Genomic DNA, 14133 nt, shown 5'->3' on the forward strand with positions numbered 1-14133 from the left:
TCAGGTTGCCTCCAAACTGGGAAGAGTTGAGGGGTTTAGATATTTGGATTGCAGTCTAGAAATGTGTACTGGATACCAGTGTTTCTAAAGGTTACTGAATTGGGGAGGGTGACAACAGACAAAGTAATATGATAGTTGCTAATCTTGATGGCAAGCACTGCTACAATTCATAGCCAAGAAGTAATGTATTATTATTTAGTACCAGTGGCTTCCACTGTGTGCAGCAGTCTGCCAGGGAGACACCTAGCCTGCAATTATCACCAGGATCACTGTTTGCCACACAAGCTGGGTTCTCTGACCATGCATGAGTCCAGGAATGGGGAGGGGGGCAGAGGCAGCACGGCCTAAGTATTTTGGGGTTGGGTAATTGGTTTTAGCGGGATGGAAAGGCCCAATGTTTTGAGGCAGGGTGGTAGGAGCAAGACAGGTGGGCACAGGGAATGATAGGAGCAAGGGAAAAAATCGAATGGGTCACTAGTTTGGTGAGTGGGAATGGAAAAAATTAGAGGTTCGGGGTATGGAAGCAGTAAAAAGGCACAATTCTTGAGGGACAATGTTTGAGTAGGGTGGAAGCAAGATAGATGGTACAGGGAGGAATTACATGCAAATTGGAATGGTGGAGCGCACAATGTTTATTGGTTTTTTTATGGGGGTGGGGGGAATATGAGCAGAATGGAAGGCCTGCAAATTTCCAGCATCAGTCAATGACTCAAGCCACACCCTTTAAACTACTAGACAATTTTGTATATAATTGTTAAGTATCCTACCCAAGCTTTTTTTTTGATCACCACAGAAATTTGTACCCTACACAGAATAATAGACAATTCTCCAAAATGTAAACATTATTTCGATCTAAAACAAAAATTGTGTAACAAAACATTTTCCAAACCTGCAACTTCAACTCTCTTCACAACCTCTTCCACCCTTGTGATCACGGTCTCCCTTTCCTGAGGAATCTGCAGGGGGGGTACTGTGATAGGAGGCTGCTCTCTCGGTACTGGTGGAGCCTGAGTCACCTGGTTAACAAAAAGGAAGCAGAAATAAATATAACGGCTATTTACACCTTATTGGAAGTTAATTCCCTGTCCCCACATTAACCCATAAAGTGGGAGAACTCTTTCCATGCAATAATCACAGACACAGAAATGGATCATCGATGCAGCAGATGCCGATAGACTCAATGGAAGCCTATGAGAACGGACAGTGTCCCTCACTAGGCTGATTGCCATATACATTCCTCAGTTCTGTCACCTTCTTCTGCTTTCATCTGTTAACTTTTCATCTCTCAAATTCACCTTAAAGAGGATCTGTAACATGAAAAGATCCCCTGGGGGGTACTCACCTCGGGTGGGGGAAGCCTCCGGATCCTGATGAGGCTTCCCACGCCGTCCTCCATGCGTCAGGGGTCTCGCTGCAGCCCTCCGTGGAGTCCGTGCAGCGGTGACGTCAATATTTACCTTCCTGGCTCCTGCGCAGGCGCTCTGACGGCTGTCGGCTCCGAACTACATGGAAATACCCGATCGCCATCGGATCTGCTCTACTGCGCAGGCGCAAGTTTCCTGCGCCTGCGCAGTAGAGCGGACCCGAATGAGATCGGGTATTTCCGTGTAGTTCGGAACGGAAAGCCGCCACAGCGCCCCCGCTGGAGCCAGCAAAGGTAAATATTGAACTGACAGTCGGCACAGTGGCCGGCTGTTCAGAGGGCTGCGGCGAGACCCCCGTGGGACAGAGGACGGTGTGGGAAGCCTCATTAGGATCCGGAGGCTTCCCCCACCCGAGGTGAGTACCCCCCAGGGGATCTTTTTAATGTTACAGAGTCTCTTTAAAGGGAACCTAAACTGAAAGGGATATGGATGTTTCCTTTTAAACAATACCAGTTGCTTGGCTGTCCTGCTGATCTTTGGCTATAGTAATGGCTGAATCACACACCTGAAACAACCATGCAGCTAATCCAGTCCGACTTCAGTCAGAGCACCTGATCTGCATGCTTGTTCAGGGGCTGTGGCTAAACGTATTACAGACACAGGATCAACAGGAGAGTCAGGCAACTGGTATTATTATAAAAGGAAAAATCCATATCCTTCTCAGTTTAGGTTCCCTTTAAAGAGATTATACAGTCTAAAAAAGACCTAGTATTCATGGTGTTCTTCTACAAAGTTATGACCTCAGCAGTCTAACTTACCCTCCGAGCTGGCGTGCAGTGACTTCCGGTGCTTAGCCCCACCCCCTTGCAGATGAATGCCATGGCACACTCTGTATCAGAGATACAGAGTACCACTGATGCGTCATAGCACTCGTCTGCTAGGGGGCAGGGCTAGCCCCGGAAGTCGGCTCACATGTGGTCTTGGAGGGTGACTTAGACTGAAAACACAGCCGAAGTCATGATAACGTTTTAGAACACCATGCATACCATGACTATTTTATAGTTTCTGTAAACCTTCTTTTGTCATCTTCTGCCTTCATCTATCATCTCCTGCCTTCTTCGTATCCCACTGCTTCTGCTTCCTCTGCTAGGGACAAGTACTGCAATACCAATTGAAGCCCTAGCACAAGCACACTGTTGGGGTTTCCCATTGGACTGAAACAAACTGATAGGAATCCTACCTCAGCAGGGTGGACTCTCATTGGTCATCTGTATAAAAGGACCAATGAGATTACTCCCTAGCGAGAGAGGATTACTATTGCTTTGTTTCAGAGGAACAGGGAGCCCCAAAATTATGCTCCTGCTGTTTGATGCCTTTACCTTACCTCAACCACACTTGTTTCTGAGATATCACCGCTGCCAAAGTCTCCAGATATCTGCAACAAGAAAGAAAAACATATGTATACACATTTTTTTCCTCAAATTCCACCAGTAGCCTTCATAAAGCACAACAGCTTATGAGCAGCATCCTGGTACTACCACCAGGTGGTGCAAGGATCTCAACAAAATAAGTAAAATAGCACATACTGTAGATATTTATTAAATGCAATGACCAACATCATCACTAGATGGCAGTATAGTGCAATATAAGTTTTGTATCTAGAGTCTTCATGTATGTAGGATCTTTATTTCGGTCCACATTAAAAAAAAACCAAAACAAAAACCATCAACTTTTGTGAGCTTTTGATGGTCAGAAACCCCAATTCTCATCAGTTAACTCAAAGGAGGCTACATTAAACGCATCTCTCTGATACTACAGCAGCTGGATGCATTTATTATTGTAAAATGTAACCTTGCCAGCTGCCAGTGGAGAACATCTTATCTGATGACAGCAGTGGTGTCCATGTTTAGAAGACGCTGTAACGTCTATGTAACTTTTATTACTTAAGTAGTCAAAATATGACTTTTACTTGTATCATTTTAAAGCAATAAAGGTGTGTTACATATAAGCAAAACTACCACCATGTGAGATTTATCAGCTTATAAGGTAGCTGTGCTATAAACAAATATGCCCCACCCACCTACACTGCCCTGATCATGATCTGTATATGGCAGTTTAAAGGCTGTCCAAGGCGATTAAAAAAACTCTACTTACCTGGGGCTTCTTCCAACTCCTAGAGGTGACGTGTGTCCCTCAATGCAGCTCCGATCTTCTCCCGGGTCCCGCTAGCAGCCCCTGTGGTCTTCTGCGCATGCACAGGCTTGCGCCCGCCCCGTGCGGAAGCACACCTTTGTCACCGGAAGCGTACTGCGCCTGCGCAGAAGATGCCAACCCATGGGGGGTCGGCGATACTGCAGAGGCTGCCAGCTGGACCCGGGAGACGACCACAGCTGTGGCGAGGGACACACTTGACCTCTAGGGGTTGGATAAAGCCCCAGGTTAGTAAAGCTAGGTTTTTTTTAGTCGCCTCGGATATCCTTTAAAGTAACAATATGGGGTGGGAAGGCTAACTTTACTTACTGGCATAAGTAATGATATTCTTTAAACGCCAACTACTGTGAATTTTTATAACATTTAAAATACAAGCATACAAATGTAGATTTCTCCCAGAGTAAAATGCGCTATTTCTTTTTTCCTATGTCGCTGTCACTTACAGTAGGTAGTGAAAATCAGATCTGTCAGGTTTTGGACTAGTCCCATCTCCTCATGGAGGATTCACAGTTATTTCTTTAAATACAAAAGCACTTACTGAACAGCAGTTGCTCAGTCCAACTGCTGAGATGAGTGTACAAATGAGTAGGGAGCATAGGAGCAGATGGGACATACTGTAGTTCTGCTTATGGATTTTTTGATTTGTCAAACCCGGAGCGAATAACCAATTCTGTATTTATCACTTTACACCAAACCAAATTCCAGAAACTCCCACTCTCCAAAACTAAATACAAAAGACAGAATGGAGAGTGTTGACTTAGGGTTCTAAACATCTTTTTGGGTAGGCTGAAAAAGTGGGCATGTGACCACTTACATCTTCTTCTGCCTGCGAACAATGTAGGAGGAGAAGTACTGTGTTCCACTCCAAACACAGCACTCCTCAGTCCCTTGAGATAAAGGGGCGTGTCATGGACTGCCAAAGTGCAACTTCATCCTTGGCAGTCTAAAACCCAATAATAAAAAATGTAAGTGACCATCAGGTATATACACATAAAGTCAGTAAACTCAAGGTCTGCATACAATGCTTGTTGAGTTTATGCTGCTATCTAATTAGCAAATCATGCAAAAAGCATAACTTTCATCATACACAGAATACCTATGTTGCATGTTTTACAAGCAATGTAAGTGTTACATGTGCTACGCTGTATACATACCTCACTACATAGATTGCATAGTTTCAGTAAACTTAAAGGGCCACTATGGTGAAAAATAGTTACATTTAAAATACATGTAAACACATACAAATAAGAAGTACATTTCTTCCAGAGTAAAATGAGCCATCAATTCCTTTTCTCCTATGTTGCTGTTACTTGCAGATGGTAGTAATAATCTGCAAGATCTGACAGGTTTTGGACTAGACCATCTCCTCATGGGGGATTCTCATGTTTTTTGTCTATTTTCAACAGCACTTATTAAATTGTATTGTCTAATGCTAGGTACACACCATACAATTTTCTGTTAGATTTGCCTGCCAGATAGATAATTTCCAACATCTTGGAAATAATCTATCTAACCCTCTATGTGTCTAGCAATTAGGCATTGTTCTACTCAGCAGGAAATAACCAGAAGACAATGCACCAGAGATAACCACTCTCTGCAGAAAATAATGTAACTGAAAAATCTAACAGAAAATTGTATGGTGTGTACTAGGCATAACTGTCAGAAGAGTGTCCAAAAACATAGGGGAGGCTGGCCTGCATCTTTGTATAGATTCTTTCTAGAGAGTGCTTTTGTAAAGAATAAATGAGTCACCAACAAACCCCCATGGGGAGATGGTCTGGTCCAAAACCTGTCAGTTCTGTAAATGTCTACTACCTATTGTAAGTGAAAGCAACATAGGAGAAAGTACATGTATAGCTCATTTTACTCTGGAAGAAATTAACTTATTTTTGTATTTGTTTTAAAGTATTTTAAATTGTACAATTGTTTGCAATAGTGGTCCTTGGACAAGCACTGTCTGCATAAACTAGGTTTGCAGACTTTTGTGTGGAATATACCCCAGTGTAACAGCTCTTTCTACCTTCTGAAAATGCTATGTGTAGTCTGATTTCAACACACACTGCATCTGCCTTTTATTGTCTACTGTGTTTCATTTCTACTGTACTACTTTCTACATTCCCTGCAATTCGTCTTTAGCCTCATCGCATCCACATGCACATGTAAAATAGCATTACTGATGATATTCAGCACCCTCTGATTGCCTTTTGAGAGGCAAATTCCAACATGAGTTTCTTGGCTGCTCCATGCAGGAAGCTGCCTGAAGGTACTTGACAAATGAGGTGATCAGGAACAGAGGCAGACATACTGTGGCAGTTTATATTTATATTAAAGCTATGCTAAGTAGATGCTTCCGTTATTAATACATGTTTAGACAAAATATTTTACTGAAGCATAATTCTGTACCGCACATGATGAGTAACGCCCATCCAACACGAGACTCACCACATCAGCATCATCTCCTTCCTCGTCACACTGCATTTCAGCAGCCCTGGGGTCATTCTTCAGCTTTAACTCTGCTATTACTCCCTGAAAAAAACAAATGAACAGACTTAACTTTCATAGCAAACCATGTGCAATACATAGTAATAGAAGAAAGGCTAGTTGGCACAACACCATCTTACACAAGGCACAGGGGGCAAGCCTATGCAACAACCGCTCAACAGGACACAGCGTGCTCTGACCAGATGATGCAGACATGGTTATCAAAACAAGCAGTAGAGCGGTGGTTAGCCCTGAATGAGGTCATTTACAGTGTACAATCATTATACACATGAACAAAGCTCATTAGGTTAGCACATACTGAAAGGCGTAAGTGGATGGTGGGTGCTGGGTACTAAAATCATGATTGCCATTTCACGCAAGGCGTTTCATCAGAGCTGTGACAGCCTCCGATGAAGCACCCAGCGCAAAACGGCCGACAGTGTAATTACTGTACAGGTAGAAGAAAAAAAAAAGTATGCACACTTTCTTTCAGGCCTGGACCTACAATCTGGAAGTTGTTTATATATGCATATAAAATGTTACTTCCAGAGTGTTCTAAAGGGAAATTCCACTTTAGTGATCAAAGCACATTTACGGCAGCTTTTGCTGTATAGGCTGTGTTATTCTGGGGGAAATTCTGGTGTTTAGCTCATATTGGTAGAGGAGATCATAGCATGATATAACAGCTAGTGAGTCTTTTTAGGGTTAAAACAAAATAATATCATTTTGTCAGTCAAACAATGTCCAAACAGCAACAAAAATACACCACACTGGGTATTCAGCAGGGTTGTTGTCACACACAAGATATACAGTCTTCTGCGTCTGTACCATCCCTACCTTGGGTTCAGGGTCACTGCGTGCCACCCGTTACTATCCACAGCCACACTGGCTCGTGAGTGACACCCTGCCACGGGTCTAATGACAGTCCTGGGCCACCCATCTATCCAGGCTTTTCCTGGACTACCTGGTACTGGAGTCCAGCACTCCAGCAGCTTCTCTGCTGCACAGCTCCTCAGGAGACTCCTTGCTCCACACACAGCCCACTGCATACTGAGGGATGCAGCCTCTTATGCAAATAATGCAAATGCAGCAGGTTAGCTGGTTAACCCTCCCTCTGCCAGAATCAGGCCTGGACTTGGAGGAGTGGCATATAAGGCCAATCCTTCTCCCAATACACGCCAGTCCTGGATCCCAAACGGATCTGCATGATAGTGTTGTTGCTAACATGCAACAACAGACCTTATCCTGGACCTTTTCTTCCAAGTCTATTCCAGAAACAAGCAGACATCTGTTCTGATCATCAGAAGTCCCTATTCCACTCTCAGCATTTTGTAATTCGATTCCGATCGCTTGCGGATGGCAAAACACAAGGTGTTTAGTTAACTATTGGAAACTGCAGGGGGATCTTTCCATTAGTGTTCTGTTTGGAACGCACTTTTTTCCCAGGGCAATAATCATCTCTGCTGCAATTTTCGTTTTGCCAACCAATGAAACAGGCTGCAACATTTTTAATCAAGTCACTCCTCTTCTCATGCTGCATATTTTGGTGAAGTTTACAAGATCATTTTAATGTTCCTCCTATGGAATTCCATATTATGTAAGTGCTTTATAAATAAAGGACAAAGGGCGATAGCAGTAATTGTTAAGTAAAGAGTTGCACAATTTTTTCATATATTGCCCACCCCATAATGTAATAAACATCTCAGAAATATTTGTTGTAACAATTCAGTATAGCTTAGTATAGGAAAATGTGATTCAGGTGCAGTTAAGCTAACAGCCACAGGATGGCAGTGTTAAGCCTATGTACTACGTGTATGCAGTTATAAAAACTTGAATGATTTTTATATGTAATCTTTTATTTATTAACTATTTTGTCATATTATTGCTTGGTAGAGGTCATGCACAGACAGGTCTTATGGCAGATGGAACTAAATATTTGAGAATTGCCCATTCTTGTTATAACAGCGTGGACTGCAAGTTCTACAGTCTACTCTAGCACAGAACAGGAGCGTATGTATCGCCCCTAACGAAAAGTATATGTTCTTCTCTTTGGCATACAGGACAACTATTGTAATTTCAACTGAACTTGGATAACATCCAGATATCCTTAAAGCAAACCTGTAAGGAGGGAAAAAGTTAACGATAGATACCCAAGTACTGTCTAGACCAGAGGTGTCAAACACAAAGCCTGCGGTCAAGATGGGCCCTCCTTGCCAATTTATGTGGCCATCAAGAGCTTCCAATGTCCATCATTGTAAGTAGCAAAAGAAAGACCGCGCACTGCCATCCATCCAGAGGAGCCCACTGGTGACAGTGTTTCTGATTGAGCCGAAGTGCAGCAATAACCCATGGGACTACCCCTCAACGAAAATTAGCACTGGGCCCCCTCCTTGGATCCAACAATGTATTTTGTATTCAATAGACAGAGGTATGCAGCACAGAGCGGGTGGGTGGCTGTCAGGAAGATCAGAGGAGACCCGAAGCAGCACTGGAGCAGGTAAAGAGTAAACTTCTCCACTGCGCTACTCTGCAGAAAGGGAGGAGCGGGTGCCCATATTCCCCAGCCCCCCTCGGTTTCTATAGTTACTGCACTTAGTTCGAGACTGTTCAGTAAATTTTAAATCTTAATAAACAATTTGGCCCGTCACTTAAACGATGTTTTGGATTTTGACCCCTTACGTGATTAAGTTTGACACCCCTGGTCTAGATTCTGGAGTCTGGATGGTCCAGAGGCTTCCCGGTAAGGAAGAGAACCATATGTTCGGCCAAGATGATTCAGCAATCCGGACTTTTCAATGATGCATTGGGAGGGCTGTATTATTGCTAGATTCTCAGCCGAGATGGCCCAGAGTAACTGCCTCAGCTTAGAACCCTCTAGCATGCATAAATTAACTGTGCACTAGTTTATGAGCTATTTAGTTTCACTGTCAATGAAGTTGCTATAAAAAAAAGTAAGCATAGATTTATTTATTTTTGTTTTAAGTAAAAGGGCTTTTTGGTCTGTTTGAACTCTTCATAAAAGCCTAGTGGTTCTGGGTCACCATGAGCTCTCTGGGTACTCTGTACCACTAGGTCCAAGCCCTATGCTATAAATAGTGATGACAGTGGGCATACAAAAGAGCAGATTCCGGCAGGAAGAGTAAGGAAGAGAACCATACGCTAGGCCAAGATGATTCAGCAATCCAGACCTCTCAATGACGCACTGGGAAGGCTGTGAGAGCTGCAGAAGCACTCAGTGCTACCATGAAAAATTTGAATGGGAGTCCTGGAACCAGGACGCAGTGAGAGGACCAGGAAGGCTCTCTAGGATCCAGAGCCTTCCTTCTCCATGGGTGAGGAAGACTTTTTGTCACTACAGATTTGCTTTAACCCACACTATTTATTTATTTATTATTTATTTATTTGTTGTATTTATAAAGCGCCAACATATTACGCACCCTGTTACCCTGTTAAAGCTAATCTGTAACTAGATAAAAGGTACATAGTTTTGTGATGATGCTGAACACAGTGAAAATCACCTGAGGTGCTGTGTATTGCATTGTTTGCACAGTTAATCATGATAAGGGATTATTCCTGTCTGTGCAGACACTTGTGCCAGAAACATGCATAAGGCGCCCGGAAATTTGGGCGCAGGGTAAAGCCAAAAAAATAGCTCACCCTGCTCCTGCAAAAGTCTTGGCGAGTCGGCGGTGGTAATTACTATTCCCCCTCCAGGCCACCATTGACATTGAGGAAGGATGATATTCGGCTTCCAGCTATTGCTGGCGGTCTAGTTAGGCTGTTTTTGTTGTAATTTGGGCTCCGTCTTTTGGCGGCGCCCCAGATAACTGACTAAGCACCGCTGTAACCATAATTCACATTACTGCCTATGGCAATGCCAGCGGTGGCAAAATTTACTGCACCATTTTTGTCTGACTCGAAGAACATGCCGTCCAGCCAATCTCAAATTGTCTGGTTGTTAGATGAGGTGATTTGACCGGTGAAGTCAGAAAGCATCCATAGGGGTAGAAACAAATTTCTTTATGCTTCTTTTAAAAGCAGAATCATGTGATGGTTTACTAGAGGATAGTTTATAAAGATCCATCTAGCCTGGATTCACCACTATTCACTATTAATGTATGGTAAATAGATTAAACTTCAATGCATATGCAATAGCCAATAGCTATTGTATTCCCTTGCAGCAAAAGGCCACCCTTCCCCCTCTCTTCTTTATCGCATGTTACTGTGTTGCTGTAGCATGTCCACATATCTGTATATGGAACAATTGGCAATAATAACTTAATACTTGGATAATGTTTTGCATAGCATTGGTATCATCATCATCACCAACTGGCATACAAATCCATCCACAACACTTGCCCTTTATCTCAGATCTCATCCAGAGTTACTCCTCAATCTGCTCTCCACTCCTCCAACACTATATGGATGTCCACCACTTGCATCATTTGCTCACTCGTGGGGCTCCAGGACTTTTCCAGAGCAGCCCCTATTCTATGTAATGTAACTCCCTCCCCATCAGCCTCTCCCCAACCTTTAACTAATTCAAGCAAGCTTTAAAGATCTATCTGTTCATGACTGCTTACCCGCCATCTTCATAGCTCCAACCCACTCCCTTGGACTTACACCCCTCCTCCTCTTATGCGTCCCTCTCTCACACTCCTTAGATTGTAAGCCTATTTGGCAGGGCCCTCCTTCCCTTGTGCTCTTCTCCACCACCATATGGATATGTATCCCTACATTGTTATATCACTAATTTGTGCACCATTGTTCAACGCTATAACATCCCTGTGTAACATTGTTTGATGTTGTAATGTCTCCCCTATCTATTGTACAGTGCTGTGTAATATGTTAATGTTTTGTAAATAAAGTTTAATAACAATAATCTAATATCTGTGCAGGGCTTCACAGCTGATGTTAAAATCTTCCAGTGAGGGATGCTGAATGTGAACACCAGCATACTCAAATTAAAGTATTTAGGTGTTTCTGTAGCATATTCTGCTTGTATAAGAGTCATCCTGACATTGGTTCTGCACCAATTTTGGACTTCCAAAGAGAATCCAGGAAGACAAGCCAGAATCATCACCCCATTTACTCATGCAGTGAATGTCACCATTATGTTGCTTAAAAACAAATCCAGATGTTTGGAAAACCTATTGGAGGAGGTCAATTTCCAAGTGAAAAATTACAGCCAAAGGACTTAATCAGGGAGGGCGTTCTAATGCTTAGTGTGTCTTTTCAAGGGTAACAGGAGGGGGGATATAGCATTCTCCCTTTAATAAGCAGGCCCCTTAATGTCTATGGGTGGCTTTTATCGGAAGTACAGATCTGAATGTAGACCTCGTGTTTGCAGTTCAGTTAATCTGTAAGCTTGTACTCTTGCCAAAATGCGGATGTTCCCCGGCTCAATGTTAAGAAAATAAGGTTTATCTTCAAATTAGGCTTAGACAATAAATGCTAACAAAAATCAACAATCCGGTTGTTACACAACGTGGAATCCAGCTGAGGTTTCATGGGGAATCTACTTAATATTTTAGAGAGTGAGATTTAGGCGTGCTCTGAGTACAGTGAATGGGGCAAATCAGCTGGCAGTTCCATAGACTGTCATTAAGGCCCCGTTCCCACCAAAATAGAATTGAAGAGCATAGAAATGTGAAATTCTGAACACGTGGGGGTCAATGCAAATGACTGTAAAGTTTTTTATTGCAAAAATGCATGCAGCAGTGTGTCTGTGTTTCAGCAAAACACAAACAGGTGTGAACAGGTTAAACAGCTTCCAATGGAAATCCACATTTTCGCAATTTTGAGAAACAGGTAAAAATGTGCACAGTGGGAATAAGGCCTAATGACCTTTCTTTAGTAAGGAAAAGTGAAATGTAGGAGGTACAAGAACCCATGGTGTGTAAGTCTTTTTCCAGATTGTATTCCGCACATCCAGCTATCATATACTGTACAGTGTGCATACCTTCTTTTTGAGATCATAAAAAGGGACACTTAAAGGGAAGGTTCAAGCAAAATAAAAAAATGAGTTTCACTTACCTGGGGCTTCTACCAGCCCCATGTAGCCTTCCTGTGCCCTCGTAGTCACTCACTGCTGCTCCAGTCCCCCGCTGGCAGCTTTCTGACCTCGGAGGTCGGCGGGACGCATTGCGTACATTTTTACGCATTCCCGCTAGTTAAGAACATTAACACATACGTTTTACGCGTTACTGGTTCAATGCGTACATTTTTATGCATTGGACCAGTAATGCGTAAAAACGTATGTGTTAATGTTCCTGCACTAGTGGGAATGCGTAAAAACGTACGCAATGCGGCCCGCCGACCTCCGAGGTCGGCAAGCTGCCAGCGGGGGGCTGGAGCAGCAGTGAGTGACTATGAGGGCACAGGAAGGCTACATGGGGCTGGTAGAAGCCCCAGGTAAGTGAAACTCATTTTTTTATTTTGCTTGGACCTTCCCTTTAAGCCATAACTCTAATCACACCCCCAACACAACCCTAGTCACGCGTACTATGCAGAAAAAATATATTGTAATTCAATTACACTGGTCCTTTCTATCCTGGTTCATTTTCCTTCATATTAATATTTGAATATGAGATATATATTAACCATTTAAGGACCGCGCTAATTGAAATCTACGCCCTGTTTTGGTGGGCTCCTGGCTGGCAGGGCGTAGATTTCAATTAGCCGTCCCTGCGCGCATCCGCCGTTTCCGCCGCTCCCCGCCAATGGCACCACTCAAACCCGACGAGTCTCGCCGCATCTCACAGGCTCTGCCTGTCTCTATGACAGCAGAGCCATGTGAGCCGGTCAGGAGCCGTTTCATTGGTTCTTGGTCGTGTCTATCAATGTAAGCCGCTCCCATTGGCTTACATTGATAGACACGGTCAGGAGCCAATGGAAGCGGCTCCTGACCAGCTGCTCTGCCGTCATAGAGACGGCAGAGTCTATGTCCTGGTGGTCCCGGCGTGTGACGATGACAGTGGTTGCGGCGGGTAGGTGCGGCGATTCGTCGGTATTTCGGCAGGATTCCGCGTTCCTGTACCAGCGGTCTCTGGTCCTTAAGGGGGCAGAGACTGCTGGTACTTAAGTGGTTAATTTAAATGATGGTAACAACGCTTAGAGTCAAATAAACACAGTTATTTAGATTGAAAAAAGACATACGTCCATCGAGTGCAACCAGAAAATAAGAACAATACATGTGTTTACATAAATCTGTACATGAGTCCTGAAAGAGGAACAAATTAGTGAGAAAGAGAGATAGAGGGATTTGGTTCCCAAAGAGGGACTGTCCCTCCAAAAGAGGGACAGTTGGGAGTTATAAGTGTGTACTATGATTTATATCTCAGGCAGGGTCGGACTGGGCCACAGTATTACAGTTTTTTCCCTCGGTGGGCCCCACCTCCAGGTCTCTGGTGGGCCCCCTCCCCCTTCTCGTCTGACAGATCTCCAATTGCTGCCTGCAGCACAAAAATTCTCCTCTCAGTGCTGTAATCACTCATGCTGAGAGCAGTGGCGTAACTATCCTACCATATTATTATTATTATTATGTATTTATATATCACTGACATCTTCTGCAGCACTGTACAGAGTACATAGTCATGTCACTGACTGTCCCCAGAGTAGCTCACAGTCTAATCAATGTCATATGTATGGTAACTAGGACATTACTTTATATTGAAGGAGGGGACTCTATGCAAAGTTTTGCTGGGCAGCAGTGTCTCTGAATTACAATGCTGCTAAGATCATGTACATTTGGCCCTGTCCATAATACACCATGACCACGCCCACCTTCCGGTGCATGGTCACGCCCTTTTTTCACCGCAATTATGAGATGTGTGGGCCCCAGGTTGAAATTTCTTTGGTGGGCCCCCCAGTGTCCCAGTCCGACCCTGATCTCAGGCATCAGGTCCAATGTAAGCCAGTGCAGGAGTATAGCTATCTTAGTCAGGATAGCTATTGCTACATTGCTGAGTTGATGCAGAAGCCTTCTTATGCAATAGACATGTCTATGCACAGTAGCAACTGGCAAACATATAAATAACTAGGCTATTCCTTTTTTCTTTTTCCTGCCTGAAAGAGG

The 14133-nt window shown here is 43.6% G+C and overlaps 1 protein-coding gene across 3 annotated transcripts in view; it reads right to left on the minus strand.

Moving 5' to 3' along the window:
- The window catches only part of COL18A1 (collagen type XVIII alpha 1 chain), a 254440-nt gene that overhangs the window by 67917 nt on the left and 172390 nt on the right, over positions 1 to 14133 (minus strand). For all 3 annotated transcript variants that reach the window (XM_068245278.1, XM_068245277.1, XM_068245276.1), the window contains 3 exons: positions 6018 to 6101; positions 2749 to 2799; positions 890 to 1016 (listed from right to left, as the gene is read on the minus strand). In XM_068245278.1, coding sequence (XP_068101379.1) covers positions 890 to 1016; positions 2749 to 2799; positions 6018 to 6101 — 262 coding nt within the window. The remainder of the gene's footprint in view (positions 1 to 889; positions 1017 to 2748; positions 2800 to 6017; positions 6102 to 14133) is intronic.

Source organism: Hyperolius riggenbachi, chromosome 7, assembly GCF_040937935.1.
Source record: "Hyperolius riggenbachi isolate aHypRig1 chromosome 7, aHypRig1.pri, whole genome shotgun sequence".
Lineage (NCBI taxonomy): Eukaryota > Metazoa > Chordata > Amphibia > Anura > Hyperoliidae > Hyperolius > Hyperolius riggenbachi.